The sequence below is a fragment of the Lates calcarifer genome, linkage group LG2 (assembly GCF_001640805.2).
Source record: "Lates calcarifer isolate ASB-BC8 linkage group LG2, TLL_Latcal_v3, whole genome shotgun sequence".
Taxonomy (NCBI): domain Eukaryota; kingdom Metazoa; phylum Chordata; class Actinopteri; family Centropomidae; genus Lates; species Lates calcarifer.
This window is the reverse complement of record NC_066834.1, coordinates 14,302,918-14,322,858: the sequence shown is the minus strand read 5'-3', so window position 1 is coordinate 14,322,858 and position 19,941 is coordinate 14,302,918. Positions and strand designations below refer to the sequence as shown.

The following is a 19,941-nucleotide window of genomic DNA, read 5'->3' as shown; positions in this document are numbered from 1 at the left end:
GATAACATCTGCTGACAAAAAAACAGTCAAACAACAGAAACAGGCTGTGAGCTGATACTTTCTTTCCCAGTAAAGATACTCGATCACAAATAAAAATGATGCAGACATGTAGATTATTTTCATCTGATCAAATAGTGCAGCCATAACCCCTCCAGGTCTTGAGACTGTGTGTCAATATCTCCAGTACCCTGGTGGATCTGAATGCACCTGAATGTTTATGGTATCAGCTCTGACCTGTTAAGCCGAGTTTTCAAAGCTGAATGAAAGATTTTCTTGTTTGAAATGGGAAAAAACATCAGCGGATGCATCAGCCAAACAAATCAGCAGCTTTGTCCTGATGAGGGAACTTATTCTATTTCAGATCTCTGCTGTTAATTTAACATTTTTTTTGCAGTTTGAACAAATTATTATAGTTTCTATGACTTCACATTTGTTCTTAGGATATCATGTTATTATATTTCTGCTGTTCTGTCCACCGTAGCTGCTTGTGAATTCATCAGATAAATTGCTAAATCATCACAGTGCTTTTTGTGGCAGGTCAGGTTCCTTCCAGGAACTTGTTTGGATTGGTTTTCCACAGGTACATTTTGGATTAGACTTTTAATTGGTTGCACCTGTAAGTAAGGTTAATGTGCATCACTGCAGCCAGGTGAGGAGTTAAACCACTGAAGGTTTCAGAGGGTGTTAAAGGCCCAGAACACCCATGTCCTCAGTTTTTTTACTGAAGAGCTTTGGTTATTTTATGATAGATTCCTGTATGTGTGTTTTTTCTGCACTGTTCTCACTGGTTTAAAGTGGATGTGATTCTAATGGAGCAGAATGATGATAAGTATTTAGTAGCATGTAAATCAGAACTTGTTGACAGCAGCTGCTTTGTAGTCAGTCAAATCTGATCAACTCACACCCACACAGTCCTGATGAAGCACGTTAACTGTGGTTTTCAGACTTAAATGTATCTAAAGTTTAAACTTTAACTTATTTGGTTGTAAATATTCAATATTGCAGAGACACCTTAGTACTAAGTAGACATAAAAACTCCATGCTGCCAACACTACTCCCTGCAGATACAAGACTTTACTAACCACCTCGGTTTAAACCTTTTAGAGCAGTTTTTCTTGTTAATTATCAGCGGCAAAGTCTTTATTTCATCACGATTATGTGATTATTTATGTCAGGTTGTCTATACTGTGTTACGTATTAAATAAGTTTTTGTTGCTTCATATTATAAACTGTAAATACTCAAAATGTACCCTAGAATTCAGGAGATTTTTGTTTTGTTTTGTTTGTTATCTATACTATTCATCGGTTGTTCTTCCTTTTGCTGCCGTGACACTTTGGTTTCTCTTCATGAGATGTCTTATCTTTTTCTGCTGGTTTATTCTAAGCTATTGTCAGCGTGAGTGCTTCTGTCATCTTGTTTCTTGTCAAACTAAACATTTAAAAAAAATATTAAAGAAAAATAACCTAATTTGTTATATCCTTATATACAAAAGTTTAAAGAAATACTAAAACCATATTGATGTCATGTTGGGAAGCACAGAAGCATTCCTAAAATTTTATGTAACTTAATTTCAAGTCTTTTTTCTTTTTAATCATTTCTTTTTTAAACAATAAATTTAGTGTATTCAGTCCTAATATTTCTCTCAAAACACTGAGAGTTTATTAAACCACATCAGACTGTTAGAAACATTAAAAATGACTTTTAAAAATCAGGAGATGAGAACCTCCTTATGATTAATTTAAAATATAACTATACTTGAAATAACTAATTCTATCAAGAAGATCACAGCAGCCTCTTGCTTTCTTTCTCGCTTTAATGAAATTATTTCCTATATTTTGTATTTGAGACTGAATTTAATTTTATCAAATAACATTTTAAAATTCAAGTTGAAACTGTGCTGGAATACATTAACTTCATCAAACTGGCATTTACACTGAGAGTAAACTGGATACTTTTTCAAAGTTGACAAAAAGCAGGAGAGACAGGACTGAACATTAAACAGATGGTTACTTAATTTTTCTGATGGGAGTAGTTTATGGTGATGGGTTGAAGAAACTGAAAATTCCTTCGAGACAAAGGGGAAAGTCCCTGCAGAGAGGAGCAGGGGGAGGTTTCATTCAGCTCGTTAGCAGCTCTCTATCCGGGCACTGTGTGGCTGATTGCTAACTATCCTCAGCTGTGCTTGATCTGCAGGTGCTGACAGTGTTAAGACTGAAGCCTGAACACAAAAGCAGTTTTGACCCAGCACACAATTACTACACACTTACTCACTTTACTTTAAAGCAACTTTCTTTTTTTATTTTACTTTATAATATGAGCTTATAATATGACTCCAGTTTTATGAAACAGTTTTCTGGTTCAGTTCAGACTCTCATAGCTCCTGGTCTGGTTTAATACAGAAAAATTCAGACAAAACCGAACGAATGAACAAAAGACCTTTAGTCTGAACCACAGACTCTGCTGCTGTTTATAAATGTGGGGTCCCATTCATTTAAAAAAAGAGAACGTAATCCAGCCAGAGGTTGTTGTGGCAGTTTAGTTGCATAGAAACTTAATTTCTACAAGACAATGTTGGCACATGCCTTTCGCCCAATGATTTTCACTTCTGACTCCCCCCGGTGGTCAACAGAGAAGGAATTTGAATTCAGGCCGCTGCCATAAGGTGTGGTGCGTACTTTACCAGATAAGCTACTGTGGCGCCCCTTACAAAAGTTTTTTAATATGGTTTTCTTAAAAAAAATTATTAATTTAAAATAAATAATTTGCACCGTTAAAGATGATTTGATAAATGGAACCCATTGTTACAGACAGCAGTCAGTCAGTCTGTCTTTTGTCAGTACTCGGCTTCCTGTTTCCATATATGGTTCTCAGAGAGGCTCTTGTGCCGTGGCCCCCACCTCTGGCTGTGACATCATGGCGGGGGCGTTTGGTGTGGTTTTGGCTGTGATGTGGTTGACTCTGAGGTCTGAACCAGGAGGGTTTCTATCAGAGTTGTCAGCATCTTTTCTCTGACCTGCTTTGACTGACAGAGGAAAGAGAGTAATCTGATAAATCGCCGGATTTTAATCTGGTTACGATCAGAGCTGTCAGCACTTTTCACACAGAGCAGGAAACTTCTGCAGGCAACATGTGCAGCCTCACCAGCGACACCTGGAGGCCATCGTGACTGGGGAGCCAGACACTACTGCGTGAAAACTTTGCTACCACTGATAAGATAAAACGTGAAGTTTGTCCTGAGGGTGGTGCCAGAGAAAACATCATGTTGTACCTACAGTTAGTCCAGTCAGTATTTCAGACTCTGCTGTGCTTCAGGCTATGTGTCAGGATGAAAAATAACGTTACCAACAAAGAAGAGTGATCTCACACAGGTTGCATCAGTCACCATATAATAAAAGATCATGCTGCTAGCAGAGAATGACAATGTTTAAAGTTATGTTGGGATTCAAATACTGTGTGCAGAAACATGAATGAAAGCTGAAAGGTCAGGGGGGGAGCACTGGTCTGATCATTACTGCTGAATGAGGTTTGTATTGTTTGTTTGAGCAGCTTTTTAGTGATGCTGATATCGAGGTCCCATCTGGAAATCAATATAATGAATGTGTTTCCACATCATCCTCAAAAATATCATCCTGATTGTGAAATGGTCACAATAATCTACTGATTTCGTGTACATGGACATGCCTTTTTTTGTGACAGTGAACTTGACTTTCAAACTCGTGTTTTTCACATATTTTTGCCACATTCAGTAATAGAAGTGGAGAGGAAGGAGGCAGGCTGAGGTGGCTCAAGGTTGTACAAAGAGCACGATTGTCACAAGGTTCACATCCAGAGTCATTTCAGGTCAGACTTATGATGTGTTTAAAGTGAAACTGGTCTGATTGGCATCATGTCTTTCATGTCATGTCTCTCTACGTAAAAATGACTTGGGTGTTACTGCAGACATGAGCCCAAATTTAAAACTGTTGTCACACTGATGAGGTGATGTCTCAACAATCTGTCTAATTAAATTCTAAACAAATGAACAAGGTGCACAGTACACAATGAATGTACCAGTTCTAAATAAATGTATCCAAATATAAACAAATTTGTAAGACAATTTTACAGAGTATATCCATATTAAAGGAGCACAGTATGTAATGTACTCACCCTCATCTCTCACTAGCTCCGTACACAAGACTCCATAAATAAAAGGTACTTTGTCCCTGGTGTACTACAGAGATATGCTGGAAGTCACATTTTGTATTTACAGAAAAAAGAGAGGATGGATAAATAAATGAATGAGTGAATGACAAGAGAGGTTTAGAAATGGATGAATTACTACAGACTGTTTTACTGTCAGAAACCAACAGAAAGACACAAGATGCGGCAGCATCAGCCAAAAGGGAGCTGAGGGACAATGGGATTGGGAGTCTCTGTGTAAAACCTTAAACCAGGGCTGAAAGGAGCATTTTCAAATGTATCAGACTAATAAGAATAATAATAAGAATAAGAGTCATTCTGACTTGAATCTCACTTTAATTATTCCTTAAAATAAACCTAGCAAACTGGTGTTAGATTCAAAAGTAAAAAAGATAAATAAATAAATAAATAAAATAGTGATATAAGATAGAAAATGAGGTGTCAGGGAAGAATCAGCAGAGGTGGGGTAATAAGGAAATAAATAGTTATGGAAGGAATGAATACAGGTCGAAGAGTGAATGAGAGACTTTGTTCCTGGATGTCAGTCAGAGAGTTTGTGGTCAGACAACAGCAGAGACTCTGGTTTGATCAGAAACCCCCTGCAGCAGCTTCACATTCACCAACAACTCACTTCATAAAGTGTGAAGGTGTTTCCAGTCATGACAGCAGCAGCAGCAGCAACAATCTTAGAAAGACGAATACCTCCTTCATCAAACAGACCACACCTTACTGTAGGAGTGACACACATCTTTAATGATGATCTCAACCACAGAGAGCTGCCTCGTCTGGGCTCCTTTGATGGAAACTTTCTAGAATTATACTAATCCCCCCTCTTATTTTTCTCTGTTATGGTGGGTGGGGGAGGTGAACAGTTCCTGGAAGGTTATATCAACTTTCCTTTGTTTTTGCACCTTTTCAAAATGGGCTTTTAATGTTTTCTTCAGTTTTCTTCTTCTCTTCCACACCTTTGTCTTTATTCCCACTGTTTAAGATTGACTCCACAGTTACCACAGTAGATGTTGTATGAAGGAGAAGTGCTGCTGCACTGACCTCTGTTGGCTAAAAGGTAAAGAGCTATTTGGCAAACTGAGCAACTACAGTTACTACACAATGTGAAAATACAGTTACAGTTAAAGCCGGCAATGCCTTCTTAAACTGCAACATTAATGTGCTGCTAACACATTTGTCCTTTAATTGCGATAATATGAAAAATCAAACACTGTCAAGAGCCATTCTGCTGCATTATACCAGAGGTACATTAATGCTTGAGACTCAGTGAAGGAAAATCTTGAGGAACTTTTACTTGCAGTACATTGTAGAATAAATTTTACTAAACACACACACACAGACACACTGTACACTAAATATGTACAGTATATACAGATATTGGTATGTACTAATTATATAAATTAAATCTGGGAATTCATTATTAGTTAATTTTGAATATTGAAAAACTGGAAAATTGGAGACCCAGAAGACCTTGTTTACTTGGACTGACTGATTTGTGATGACATACAATGTGTGTGTTAAAATGAGTTTAAAGCTTCTGCTCCCTAACAATGATCAGGGCTTCCATAAGCACTGGACATTGGGGCGGCTGTGGCTTAGGAGGTAGAGCAGTTGTCCACCAATCAGAAGGTCGGTGGTTCGATTCCCGGCTCCTCCAGTCTGCATGCCGAAGTATCCTTGGGCAAGATACTGAACCCCAAATTGCCTCCGATGTGTGTGTCACATCGGTGTGTGAATGTGTGTGAATGTGTTTAGAAAGCACATTAAATATAGAATATGTGCTGTGTGTGAATGTGTGTGAATGGGGTGAATGTGATCTGTAGTGTAAAGCGCTTTGAGTGGTCGAAAAGACTAGAAAAGCGCTATATAAGTACAGTCCATCTCATCTTACCGGCTGTTTGACCAGACAATAAAACATTTTCAGCCAACTACTTTCTCACTATTATAACAGTCTTAAACCAGATGAAGGATTTTTGTCATCGGACGTCTGGATATCAGAGAAACAAGCTGAGCAAACAGCCACTCTCCACATCCTGTGTGAGTGTCACATAGAAATGCTTTTAAAATGAAACTGTTTTATTCAGTGTTGTTACTGATTTTAGTTACTTGGTCTGTTTGTTTTCGACAGGAGGACCTGTGTGGATAATACAGCTCCCAGTAAAACCCCCCCGAACAACAAACACTGAAGGAGTCTTAACCTAAAAACAAGCTGATCTAACGTTAGCAGCAGCTCAGCCGACTTAGCTAGCCTGTAACTGAACGATGAACACTGAAAGAATCTTAACCTACAAATGAAACACAATGAGTTGTAGGGGTTGTTTAACAATGAAATAATGAAAACAGCAACTCTGACTCTATCAGAATAAACTACTACCTTTTTAAATGTAAATCAAGTAGAGTAGGGCATTCTGCTAGGCAAGAGATATCAGAATAAAAAAATCACCCAGCTGGACACTGTATGCACTTGTGGAAAACCTGACCTGTGCATCTCCACCTCCCCTCAAACCTTATGGGCCAGGGCTAAAGGTTCCTGGACCAGAATCTGTCGTTGGATCTGATTTGCAGTATTGTGTCTGTACTACATCAACAGGGGTTTAATACAACCTGGGTTTCACAACTCTCATTTGTGTCTGTTGACCTATTTTCTGTGATGTTGCTATGTTCCAACATCTCAGCAATTATTTTATCATCATCAGTACAAACAGTAGCCAGTGTGATGCCATATTAGAGCCATTGTGGGCGACTGATCATGTCTGTCAGTGCTGAGATGGCGTTTCCAAATCTGTGACCTTATAATCTCAGAAATTATCCAAGGTTTTTTTTGTAAATGTATGACTTTAATCTGAGTTCTTTCTCAGAATATTACTCTCCTCCCTCTGCTCCACAGTCATTATTATTACTTTTAACCTTCAAAGGCTCTCATATGCCATCGTAAGCCAGAGATATGAAACCAACACAGAAACCAACTAATTAACACTGAATTGGAATTTGGCCCCAGTTCCTTTGTGATATCAGTCCGTTTGAGATCATTTCATCAAACAACTCTATTTAAATTTAAACTATAGAGTTTGGTAAAACTGCAGATCCAGCTGTGTCAATGTAGTTCATCAGTGCTTCAACTTTAACAAATGTGCCATTAAATAAATCAATAGAAACCTTTGAGAGCTTTGGAGGCCCTTCATCTTTATTTCACAGCTTTAAGATTGTTCTTTTGAGTATTTTTGATCTTGTAGTATTTTTACGATATTGTCTACTTCATGTTGTTTTTTGTGTGGGTTAGATTTAGTAAGAAGAACAGGTGATGTCATTGTCAGAGGAAGTCTAACAGCAGTCAAAATATAACTTGAGTCCACCTGACCACCTTCTTGACAAACTTGACAAACACCAGCAGAAGACAAGACAGTTTAACTCTGTAGGTTGGCAGCCTGAGTTTTGACAAAAAAGAGATAAATTCTGTTTGACCTGAACCTCCAGCACAGCCTGAGAAGCCTTCAAACTGTGACGTGCACAAAGAACTAAAAAGACCATCAGAACTAAAGAAGCAGGAGAGTTCAGCATGTTTTCAACAGCAAAGTTATTCAAAGTGATGGTAAGCTGAGAGTTCTGTTATTATATCTTAATCTGTGCAAACAATCTTGAGTGCAGGCTCATTTTAAGATTTAAAGTTAGAAAACTCTCCTAAAGTACATGTTTGAAATTAGAAGAAAATGTGTTTGGAAGCTGAAAAGTGTTTGGTACTGAATATATGAATCACACACTCTGAAATAAATAGACAAATAAAAAGAAAAACTCAAAACAACTAATTATCAAATGTTATGTCAGTCTGATTTCCAAAGTTTTCTTACACACGATAAAACCTTTTCTCCTCCTCTTCCTCTGGTTGCTTGTGCTGTGGCAGTGATGATGTTGATGATGATGAAGGAAGCAGCAGCCTCGCTGGAATACACAGGGAGGATGCACAACAAATTTGATCGTGCAGCAGTAGAAACAGTCCAAATGCAGATGGACTCTGACTTATTTGTTTGTCACATCATACTACTAGAGATCGCCACTTCCATCTCCCAGTGGAGATACATGTATGAACATGGACAAGTCTCTCACTAAGGCGATCACAGAAACTTAAATAAAGATGAACAATGGAATGATCCTTTAACGATAGACTTAAAGATTTGTCCCTTCTCTCCCTCCATCCTCAGCATCCCCTATGATGAGTCAATGTACAACCAAAATGCACAGATCAGATTGGAAGTAAATAAATAGATAAATAATATAGTTTAACGTAAGAAACGCAGTTTCTTCAAAATCACATCAAAATTAATCTTATTATTAAACCTAACAGTTAAAAGTAAATATAAATAACTTCTGCTTTAACTGAGTTCACTGAAGTAATGTTGGAATCTGAGGAGACGTACATCTGTGAGTCATCTGCGTAGAAACAGAGAATGATATCATGCTTTGAAATATTGAACTGAAATGTGGTAAACACTGTGTTTCGAGAATAATCGACTGATCACAAAATTAAAAATAAGTCTGGAGTCTGATAATTGTGATATCATACCAAAATGACATAGTATCATCACAGATTTAATAGTTACACTTTGTAAGTATTAATTGATTGCTTGTATCTCGTGATTAAGTTGTTAGATAACTCATAAGTAACTCATTATTTCCAAATTTACTGGCCCTAGTTTCTTTGTAGTGTCAGTCTGTTTGAGATCATTTCAAACAACTTTATTTAAATTTAAACTAAAATGACAGAACACAGAAGCTCTGGACGAGACAGGGCCACAGAGTTTGGTAAAACTACAGATCCAGTTGTATTGAGTTAGTTCTTCAGTGCTTCCGTTTTAACAAATGTGCCATTAAATAAATCAATAGAAAGTTTTGAGAGCTTTATTTGATGGCTTTATAATGGATTTTTATGTGATTCTTTTAAGTAGTTTTCCCACTTAAATAAAATGAAAGAAATATGACAGTTTAAAAGAGATTCTTTTTTTCCTAACACCAACACTTCAGACACTTCTTTCCATAAATGGTCTGTAAGCAATTTGAAGACAAGGGGACAAACTGTCGCAGGAAGTCTCTCAGATCACCGATAAGCATCAACCCGTCAATCAAACCAGGTCAGAGTCGAAGTGGCAGCGTGGGCTGAAAAAAAAAACAACACAACGTGCCTGATAGTGATGATGCTGCAATCTGGACCAACCTGAGTCACAACACGACTGTAAACCAGGTCAGACTCTGCAACATGCTCACATCCTGCATCACATGACTGATGCAAGAGAGACAAACTCAGCAGATCTGAAGACTACAGTAGAGGTAAAGAAAGAGGGGGGCGACCCTGAGTGATTCAGGGGTGACCTAGGGCCCCTTGTAATGTCAGACTATTGAGAAGTTTCTCCTATTGCATCAGATGTATGACATTAAAGCAGCTGTGACACAGAATCTGACGTGATGTGATGTCATAATTTGAATTCACTGATACCTACGATGTGATTCAATTGTCAAACAGGTGAAAAAATCAAATCACATAAGTGACTCTGACACTGAGAAGTAACTATGTGGTAACTTTGAAACAGTTCTAATCTGTATCTAAACCAAGTTTGGCGGCATTTGTCAGTTCCTCCTTCTTCAAAGATGACTTCCTCCCTCTGCGGCTGTTTCCAAGACATGATGTTTGTACTGTATACAACACAGAGAACGAATCGTACGATAAGGAACAGAATTTTCTGCAACCTGCCAACTATGCTAGTTTGGCAGTACATGTTTATAAACCAACCTAAACCACCATAAAGGCTGCTTGTTCCTACCCTAAGATATGACCCATGCAGGTGTACCGTACTGTCATCTTACCCCCTGCTTTTGACCCATTTGTCCACCCCAACCTCCTACGAACAGGGACTTTGTTGCTCTTTATTCTAGTCTAGTCCTAGACTTCCATCCACAGTTTTTATGTAAGACTACACACCGTTAGGGGTCACTGTAGTGGATGCATCAACCTGGCAAGATACTCTGCAGTTCTTTGATTGGCATGTCATGGCTACAGCATCTGCATTTAATGTGTGGTACGTGCATCAAAAGACGTGGCATGGCTGGTATGTGTTGCACTTTACCAATATGTGATGTGTGATGGGGACTCCATGTTCAATAACCTGCTATTAGCTATTCTGGTTTCAGTTTTTCCTCCAGCTACGAGCCTGACTACAGGGACCCTGCTGACACAGAGTTAGAAGAATACTATGGCCTAAAATATCACTGCATACTGGAGCATTAAGATTTATCTTCATTGGAACTAAGAGGACCAAACCACAGACAACAACCCCCCTGGAACCTCTGGGAAAGTTACTTGATGATGTTAGTAGGATTAATTGTGATGATGATTTTCTATGACCTAGAAAATCTGCTGCAGTTGAGAAGTTGCAGAACAATAATTTAACGTCTGTATCAAGTGTGAAAGTGGGTCAACCATTGGGCCTCATCATGCAATCAGGTCTGTGTGGTTTAGATTGAAAGAAAGAAAGGTGATGACATCATCAGAGGAAGACCAATAACAGTGCTGACTTTGATCCTGATCAGGATAAAAAGCTTTAACTGACATCAACCAGCGCATCAGTGGAGACAACGACCACCTGTAACTTTACAAACACCAGCAGAGAGCAAGACCGTTTAGAACTATAGGTCGGCATCCTGATCTTCAGCAGAGGCACAATAGAGACAAATTCTTTCTGACCTGAACCTCCAGCAGAGCCTGAGGAGCCTTCGAACTGTGAAAAACAGACCAAACTCTGAAAGATCTGCAGAAAGACCGGATCTGAAGAAGAGCAAAAAAGAACATCTGAACTAAAGAAGCAGAAGAGTTCAGCATGTTTTCAACATCAAACTTCTCCAAAGTGATGGTAAGATAAATTTTATATGATTTTATTTTAATCTAGGCAAACATTGCTGAGTGCAGGCTGAGATTTTAGAAGCTAGAAAACTCAGCGGTTCCTTGCAAACAATCGTCATTAGAGGTGGCAGAAAATGTGTTTGGAGTGATTCACTACTATATATACAAATTACAAAGTAAAATTTGGGATTAACCCAGCTCATTATGAAAGTAACAAGATTTTATCGCTGGGATCCTGTGATTGGCTGAAACTGAGGAGTCATTTGACGACAATGTGAAAAGTCATGAAAAGAAATGAACAAAATGAAACAAAAACAGAAAAGGATGTTTATAGAACAACCATATTTATAGAGAAGTAAAAATGAACTTGGTTAAAACCCGGAATAATAAATAAATAAATAAAGTTTGTTTATTTATTAAGTTTCAATATTATTGTTATATATGCATCTGTCAAACAAATGTAACATGAAATAGAATAAAACAGATAAATGAAACAGTAAATTGTGACATAACTCAATAAAAGTGTTTTCAAACTCTTTGAAAACAATATATATAACAATATATTGTTATAAAGTTGATGTTGTTTACTTCAAATGTAATTATTAAGGAAGATGTTTTTAATTAGATTGTTTTTACTTTGAAATACTTTATCCTCTGCATCTTCAACCCCTAAAACTTTAAACATCAACCTTTTTATGTTTCGTTAATTAGATTTTTAAAAATAAATTGTGTTTATGATGTGTACTTATCACATGAGTACTATTAGCTATTAACTAACTCTTTGCCTCTTGTGATAAAAATCATTCTGGGAGTGAAAGTGTGACGATGTAATTAAGACACAAAAGCATTTCTTACACATAATAAAACCTTTTTCTTTTCCTCTTCATCAGGCTGCCTGTGCTGTGGCAGTTATAATGATGATGATGATGATGGAGGCTGCAGCCATGCCAAAACACTCGAAGACACACAAAAAGTCTGATGGTGCAGCAGTAGAAACAGTCCCCCTGCAGCTGGACCTCAACTCTTTTGTTCCTGCAAGAAACATCAGACCACTGGAGAACGCCTCCATTTCCCCATGGACATACAAGTACGCTTCAATAAAGCTACAATGAACAAAAACAGTGGAATGGTCTTTCAATCATAGAATTAAAGATTTATCCCTTCTCTCCCTTCATCCTCAGCATCTCCCATGATGACTCCCTGTTCCCCCCGGTGCTGTCGGAGGCTCGCTGTTTGCTGCAAGGCTGTCTGGACTCACAGGGTGTGGAGGATCGGAACCTGGAGTCCAGACCTATCTTGCACCAGGTGCTGGTGCTGCGGAGGGTCAGGTCTGCAGGTGCAGGGGACGGGCACAACTACCACTACAAATTGGAATCCCGCCTCATCGCTGTGGGCTGCACCTGTGTCCGACCCATAGTCCACACACCCCAACAATGAAGACCAGATCAGTTCTTGCTTTCTATCAAGTCAAATAATGGCAGACATACTAACTTCATTTATGTAACACAACAAAAATAAGGTAGAGAGTTGACGCACAACTAAAATGCAGAGAACAGATAGAGGTAAATAAATAGGATTAAATATGTAATACACTTTCAAAGTGATTTTCAGATTTCAGAATATTTTGCCTTTGTTTATAGTAACGTGATTAACTGAAGAGAATATAATGTAAAATGTAAATAACTTCAGATTTAACTGAGTGCACTGAGGGAAGATAATGTTGGATTCAGACGTAAACCTGTGAGTCATCTGCATATGAACAGAGACTGATATCGTTTTTCGAGATATTTAGGCAACATGGTAAATACTGTGGCTGTTTTAATTAGTTTTAATTAGTTGCTTATATCTTATGATTTATACTTAGTCACAGTTACAAGATAACTCATAAGAATCTCATTATTTCTGACTTCATTACTGGATTTGAATTGATTTGATGATGTGAGGTGAAAGTTTGCTGCTCTGTGAACCACTGGATTTTAATTAATCTTTTTATTTTCAATATATATATTTTTTCTCCAAACAGAAAAAGGAGAAACTACACAACCAAAGTGACTCTGGATATGAAGTTTAAATGCAAACAAAGATTATTATTCAATGTGTTTCATATACTTTGTTCTATTTATGGTTAAAGTTAATTTAAATAGTGTTTTATTTAAGTGTTATGATCTTCAGTAGGTATTTATTGGTGATGTTAGTGTATTTATACAGTTCAATAAAGAGAATGAAAAAAGAAGTCAAGTGTAATTGTTTTATTTTTGAATTTAAAATATAATGTCATTTCTGTACATTGTTGTCATCATCTTCATCATTGTCATCATCATTATCACACCCTGACTCCTTTACATTGACGTTGCCAGGGAAACAGACACATACACACAGAAACACACCACTGCAGCTGTAAACACTGTACACAATCGATTATCAGTTGTTCATCAATAAGATTCACTCATATCAACAGAAGGGGGTTGGTGTAATGATTATTGGACAGGTAGGTAATATGTGATGTGGCTAACATTAGTCACATGAGCTAAGTACCTCTTTGATGTTGATGCATTAGAGCAAATGTCACATTCACTAAGATCTTACAAACATCCAGCGCTGTGCCTCATCTTCTCATCCATACACATATCGGCTTCAAATGGTAGCATAAAGGTTAGCATGCTAATTTTAGTACATTGTTTTAATATGAAGAAATATGAGTCAAATCCAAATCTAGAATCTGAAAAATAAAAACTTGGAGCTGTTGAAATAAAGTCTAATCTAGGTTTTTTGTTTTTAATTACTTGAGTTTTGGCTCCAACTCTGTTTTGTAGGTGTTTTGAACCAGATTTATCTCAGTCTCATGGACATTTTAACTCAGGTTTGTCTTGGCCACAAGAGAGTTTTAATTTGAATGCATTTCGGTATCACCTGTACTCTGACTCCTCATGGGTGAGCAGGTGAACCAGATTCAACTCGATGTCATGGATGTTTTGACTCAGAATCGTCTGGGGGCTTGTCAGCATTTTCATTTGAACTTGTTTCAGTATTGTTTTTGTTTTAAGTGGCATTTGTGGGCTCTCTGACTCTGATGTCTCAGTTTGCTGGGCGTTTTCAACCCAACATCCATTCCTTTCTAGTGGGTGTCTTGGCCTTGTGGGTGCCTGACTTTGATTCGTCTCTTTAGGTTTTTTGACCCAGACTTGTTCCTGTCCCTGGCATTTTTTACAGGGATTCATTGACAGTTAAACTGGTATTTGCGCTGTCTTGTGTTTAGATTTGTCTTGGTCTCATAGGTGTTTTGACTCTGACTCATCTCAGTCTAGTTGGTGGTTTGACTAGTCTCAGCCACTAATCACCTATTACAGACTTTGGTCTCAACCAAGTCTTGTTGACCTTTTTCTAGCCTTTATTAACCTTGATCTTAAGAAAGAGAAATAGGCACCCTTGCTGATTCTGTTGTAGTTTCCTACAGATGCCATTAGATGTCCCTAAATAGCCACACCACTGATCAAACCATTCTTCTTCTTGTGCTGTTTTACAGTAGATGTAATGACTTAAACTGTCCAGCAGATAGAACTGTTTAACTCAGATTAGCTGTATATCCAGAGACTCCTCGAATCCGACTCTCTCGACAGATCGAGGATCTCCAGTCCTCTGTGGACTCTGCTCCATTCAGGTCAAAGTTCCTTTGGGTTATCCAGGTTTGAGTCCAGTTTCTGTCAGGGCTATGTCAGGTTGGTTTGTTTTGGGTATAACTTTTAAGATTCATGAAGATGTTGAATCCTACACAATCACACACGCATGAACACATTGGCACTGTTGGCATGGCAACAAAGCACAGTAAAACCCCTGTGAACCATCTAATGATGACTGAATCTGCAGTGTCCATCAGTTTCACAAGTTTTTCTCGTTATGAACAGTTCATCTTGTTAAAAGTCCTGGTTGTTCAGAGGAGGTCGAGCGGTCGGACACGCCCTCGGTCCTCTACTTTTTCTTCTTCCTTTCTCACTCTTTTCAGAGTCTCTTCCTGTCAGTCTCCCAGTCAGAGCAGTACCGGGTTCCCGACTCATCAACCCTCAGCTCATCAGCCCTCCAAAATGGCTTCCAAATAAAGTTCAGCTTGTGTTGTGATCAGGCCATCAAGACACCTGGAAGTAGAGAGCAGGGGGTGAAGTTAGCACAATGACTCCCAGTCATGAATACATGTTGTTAATTTCAAAATTATTAGGGAGAGATTTACTGGGCAACAGCAGTTTTTGCCAGATGGACATCAGATTTTCTGTTGTGGTAACCTTATCTAATAACTGCTACGAGAAAAGGGTAAAAGCATTTGTTTTTAATCAGCCCCATCCCTTACTGTATGATCATAAGCTGGTGGGATAAATCACCTCTGCAGAGGGCTTGTATTAAACTTATTAAGTCTTCTAACAGTGTGCCACTGTGATCCATAAATAAACTTTTAATTTGCTCATTATTCCAGAATTTTGGTCCTTTTCTTGGAACTTCATACACCAAAATTATATCATTAGTGAGAACCCTGTCTGTGTTTTGGGAACCCTTATCTTTCTATCAGCCCATTATTTACAAAAATGTCCAGTTGTTTACCATAGTCCTGTCTCCAGTATTTATGCTAAGCTAAGCTAACCACATCCTGTCTCCAGACACTGAAACTGATGTGTATTTCCCAGAATTCCAAACTACACTTTAGGAGTGCTGCTACATTTAACATCATCTTGTTAATGCTCTGGATATTTGTAATAGCACCGCATCTACCCCATCCTCCTCTGCCTCCTCCTCTACCTCCTTCTCCGCCTCCTCCTCACCTCCACACTGTGCTTGTCCTGAAAGACAAACAAAAACAACACAACTCCCGTCAGTGATTCATTTCACTGAAACAGAATCTTAGTTGTCTCAGTAGATGAGTGGAATCTGACAGTAAACCCTTTGTCCTCACCTCCTCCTGCAGCCGCTCCCGTGAGGCGTTCAGGTGCATCTGCCTCTGCTCCTTGTCGGCGTCGGCGCGATGTCCCTGACGTTCTTTGGTCAGAGCTTTCTGAGCCACTTCTCGCTCATGCTCCCTTCTCTCAGCCAGGTGTTTCAGCAGCTCCGCCTCCTGACACTAGAGGAAGACAGAGGGAGAATTTACAGTCAGTTTGATTTGAGGGCCGCTACTTTTTTGTCAATAGATCAGTGTGACCTAACACTGACAATCTAAAATCCATTGACAGCTGTAGCCTCCACCTCTCACATACCTTCCTCCTCTCCTGAGCAGCGTCCAGTTTCTTCTGGATCTCCTCCAATGAAGGTTTCTGGCGGGGCGGTGTGGTGGCCCTGAGCTCGGGGCCACCATCAAAGGTGGGTGGCTTCAGGATGACCTCAAAGGCCTGACCACTCGCCCTCTTGCTCAGCTCAATTACCTCCATGTCCCGGATGTTGCACAGGTTCAAGTCAACCACACCCGCTGCAAGAAGAACACAAGACCATGAGGTAAGCAACTTGTGATTATTGGTGATTATTGGTGTCCTCCAGCTGCTCCAGTTCCCTCTCAGATACAACTGTCAGTCTTCACAGAAGTCAGAGAGGTTCATCCTCTAGAGAACACAAATCCATCCAACGGTTGTGGGCATATTTCTAAATGTTAGATACCTGCTGTCCAGGTGTTTATTTGCAAATTTGCAATTTACAAATGAGAAATTTACATGTGCAGAAGGAACTTATTTAGTATGTAAAACTTATTAATGCATTTTTGTTACATATAAAGTTCCTCACAGTTACAAAAAAAGTTATAAAAGCATCTATATCCACAGCAGCATAATATTTATTTATCTATATAGAACAAAATAGTCAAGGTCCATAAGTAGATTTCTTCCAGAGAGTTCAGCTACATCTGCTACAGCTATTACCACCACCAATCAAACGACAAAAACAAAATACAAAATAAAAACAAATTAGGATAAATAAAGTTCTTTATGCTTGACATAAAGTGCAGATTTCCATGTGTTGTAAATATTTAAGAGAGAAAGACAATAAATAGTTCACTGTTGAAGACTGTGAAATACAATCAAAAGCTCCAGGAAAAGCTAGTCTGTGGATCATTTTTGTCTATCTGTCAGAGTAAAACACAGTAGAATACAATAAAAGAGAGTGAGAGTGAAGCTGACCTTCCTTCTTGTCAATTGTGTCGTCTCTGGGTTGAGGGAGGATGCAGGAGCAGAAGAGAGACACCAGGGGGAGCTCTCTCATTTTCTCTCTGTATGCTGGAACATTCACACAGAATAAATAAATAAATAAATAAAAACTGCAGCTGAGCCATAAATCAATACAGATAACAAATTCATAATTGATGATTGGTTCTACCTGCTAGAGTCATCCTGCTGCTGCTGCTGTTTTCTTTCAAAGACACTGTGGTGAGGTAGAGTCTGTTCCTGAGGACAGAGACACACGGACAGGTGAGATCAGTGGAAACCCAGTCAAATCTCTTCAGTAGAGTCACTCTCAGGTTGTCCTGCAGCAGAAAGACTGAATTACTTTTGCCCTGGGTAAAGTCTCTCTGGCAGTGACACACCTCAGCAGTTTGTGCAGGGGGTAATTAAACCTCTGCACAGAATCTGCCTGACAAGCAAAACTCAGGGAACACAGAAGGTCCCAAATGAAAACAGTCAGTCTCTGTATGAGTCTGTGGAGAGGACTAAACAAGAGGGAAAGAAACAAAGAGGAAGAAAGAGAGGAAACTGAGCGAAGGAGCTCACTTTAGGGTCACCTGGTAATTTTACTTTTAGCTTGTTTTTGGCATCTTTTTTTAATCTAATGCATCATTTTGTTCTTTTATCTGCAGCTGCCTGTATATCTTTTTATATATATAATTTAATCATGTCTCTGTGACAGAAGTTTATGCACATGACAGATTTCCTGGAAAAGTTTAGAGACTAAGATTAGTATGATTAGAATTCAAAGGTCATATTTGCTCATAAGACAGATTTCTCCGGCTTGTTTGTGCTTTTTAAAGAACGATGACTCATTAACTGTTATCGACTCAGCAACCGTGACTCTAGGAAATTAAAATAATTCATCCACAGTGTGAAAACTAAACACATAGACACGACGCTCTGCAGGAGTTTGGACTCATGAATCTGCCTCCAGATGTGACAGATCATCCAGCTACTGCACCAATATGTAAACTGAGTCAGACTCCAGAAACGCATACAGCCAGAGTTTAAACAACTGAAGAAGCTTTTTCCCTCTCACAGTTTCCGCACCATCACAAGTTCATTTAAACGATGGAAATTCACAGAAACATTAAAGATGCACAAACACCAGAGCTGCAGCTTCATGTTACTTTATACCATCATCTTATCAATTCATTTTCAATTAACAGTTTTATGTTTAGATACTTTATAGCCATTGCACTGAGAAACAATACAACAAAACTTAGTTCAGCAACATTCCCATATAGCAGGAAATGTTAAATGTATCTCTGCAATAAAACCAAATGTTTACATCCTGAAAAACAGATTCCAAACAGAGAAAAGCAGCAGATCATGTTTGCAAGAAAAAAAGAAGAAAAGAAAAATGGAAAAACATGAATCTGTTATTAAAATTACTGATTACCCTTTATAGGCTAATGTAAACACAATGTTAAAACTGTGTGTGTGTGTGTGTGTGTGTGTATTTGTGTGTGTGTATGTGTGTATGTGTGTGTGTGTGTGTGTGTGTGTGTGTGTGTATGTGTGTGCAGGGACTAAGAGATGATGTCATTGTTGCCAGTAAAGCGCATCACCTTCTGCAGAGCTGAGTCGAACACGCAGCTCCAGCACTAAACTAACCATGAAGGAAAAGAATTAAGAAATTAAGAAAAGATGCAGAGAGACAATGCAGCAAAGACAGAAAGAAAGAAAAGATGAAGATGATGAAGAGAAGCTGCAGATGAACGAATGAAGAAGAAAAGAATCAGATGAGTGAAACCTGCCTCACATTTCTGCTTTGTGTTGAGAAAAAGGCTGCAGCTGCAAATGTGCAGAAACCTGAGAAACAATAACCCAACAAACACAAACATATAGATGAGTATGAGAGTGTGTGCAGAGTGTGTGTTCAGAGTGTACTCACCCTGCAGTGATGCTTGGTCTCTGTTCTCTCTGTTCAGACTGAAGATCTGCAGCTCAGCAGCATCAGCACCAAACAGCAGCCTGCTGCATGACATCACCCAGCAGCCATCTGATTGGCTGGTAGGGATACAGGGCTGTGATTGGTCCAGCAGGGCAAAGAGAGGGAGGAGGAGGAGGAGGAGGAGGAGGGGGAGGTGTGGGTTCAGAACAGAGGAGGTTTGTTTCAGAGGAATCCTTCTGATCTCTGACAGAAAACTCTTCATCAGAATCATTTTACTGCACAATGAGGTTTCTTCACTGGAGCTCAGTTTGTACACAGAACTTTATCAGTTACTGTTCAACTGATCAATAACATGTGACTGATGAGATTATGTTTACAGAGACACAGAGGCCTGTGCAGAGGCAGAGAAAACAGGATAAACATCTGAAATTTAAAAACCAAATCAAATAAATAAATAAATTCAGAACTACATGGCTTCTATGAAGATACATGTACAAAACATCTTTATAAAAATCACATAAAAAAGACCAGACTTAATGTGAGAGAAACCGGTTCTTGGCTGTTTTTCAGCAGGTGGAGCACAGGGTGGAGTCACGCTTCAGCAGCACAGTGTGTGGTGGTTCTGTGTTGTTTATGCTGTTTTTTACTGGGTGAACAGAACCATTGTTAATGTCATTACTGACACCTGTGTTTGTGTTAGTTTGTGTTGCATTTTAGATTTTTTGCATGAATTGTCCCAATTATTAAGCCACATTATTAACAACACACTATAGTATCCCAC

General features: G+C 38.7%; 2 protein-coding genes across 2 annotated transcripts; one reads left to right on the top strand and one right to left on the bottom strand.

The window, feature by feature from the left end:
- Window positions 1–10,798: 10,798 nt before the first annotated feature.
- Window positions 10,799–13,308, top strand: il17a/f1 (interleukin 17a/f1). Its single transcript, XM_018692679.2, has 3 exons — window positions 10,799–11,085; window positions 11,966–12,162; window positions 12,257–13,308. Exons 1-3 carry the CDS (start codon window positions 11,053–11,055, stop codon window positions 12,510–12,512), a joined length of 486 nt encoding a protein of 161 aa, XP_018548195.1. The 5' UTR covers window positions 10,799–11,052; the 3' UTR covers window positions 12,513–13,308.
- Window position 13,309: 1 nt separating this feature from the next.
- On the bottom strand, window positions 13,310–19,263 carry stmn4l (stathmin-like 4, like). The gene is made up of 7 exons (XM_018692955.2): window positions 19,161–19,263; window positions 17,415–17,482; window positions 17,219–17,314; window positions 16,310–16,518; window positions 16,012–16,176; window positions 15,881–15,898; window positions 13,310–15,205 (listed from the first exon to the last, which is right to left on the bottom strand). Exons 2-7 carry the CDS (start codon window positions 17,425–17,427, stop codon window positions 15,197–15,199), a joined length of 510 nt encoding a protein of 169 aa, XP_018548471.1. The 5' UTR covers window positions 17,428–17,482; window positions 19,161–19,263; the 3' UTR covers window positions 13,310–15,196.
- Window positions 19,264–19,941: the final 678 nt, after the last annotated feature.

Excerpts from the sequence above, each read along its gene's own strand:
- stmn4l (XM_018692955.2), bottom strand. Across the intron at positions 16,519-17,218 it reads CACAATTGACAAGAAGGAAG|CGGGTGTGGTTGACTTGAAC; the intron begins GTCAGCTTCACT and ends TTCTTCTTGCAG. Across the intron at positions 16,177-16,309 it reads CTGCTCAGGAGAGGAGGAAG|TGTCAGGAGGCGGAGCTGCT; the intron begins GTATGTGAGAGG and ends GTCTTCCTCTAG.
- il17a/f1 (XM_018692679.2), top strand. The coding sequence starts at position 11,053 with ATGTTTTCAACATCAAACTTCTCCAAAGTGATG. Across the intron at positions 11,086-11,965 it reads CAAACTTCTCCAAAGTGATG|GCTGCCTGTGCTGTGGCAGT; the intron begins GTAAGATAAATT and ends CCTCTTCATCAG. Across the intron at positions 12,163-12,256 it reads ATTTCCCCATGGACATACAA|CATCTCCCATGATGACTCCC; the intron begins GTACGCTTCAAT and ends CTTCATCCTCAG.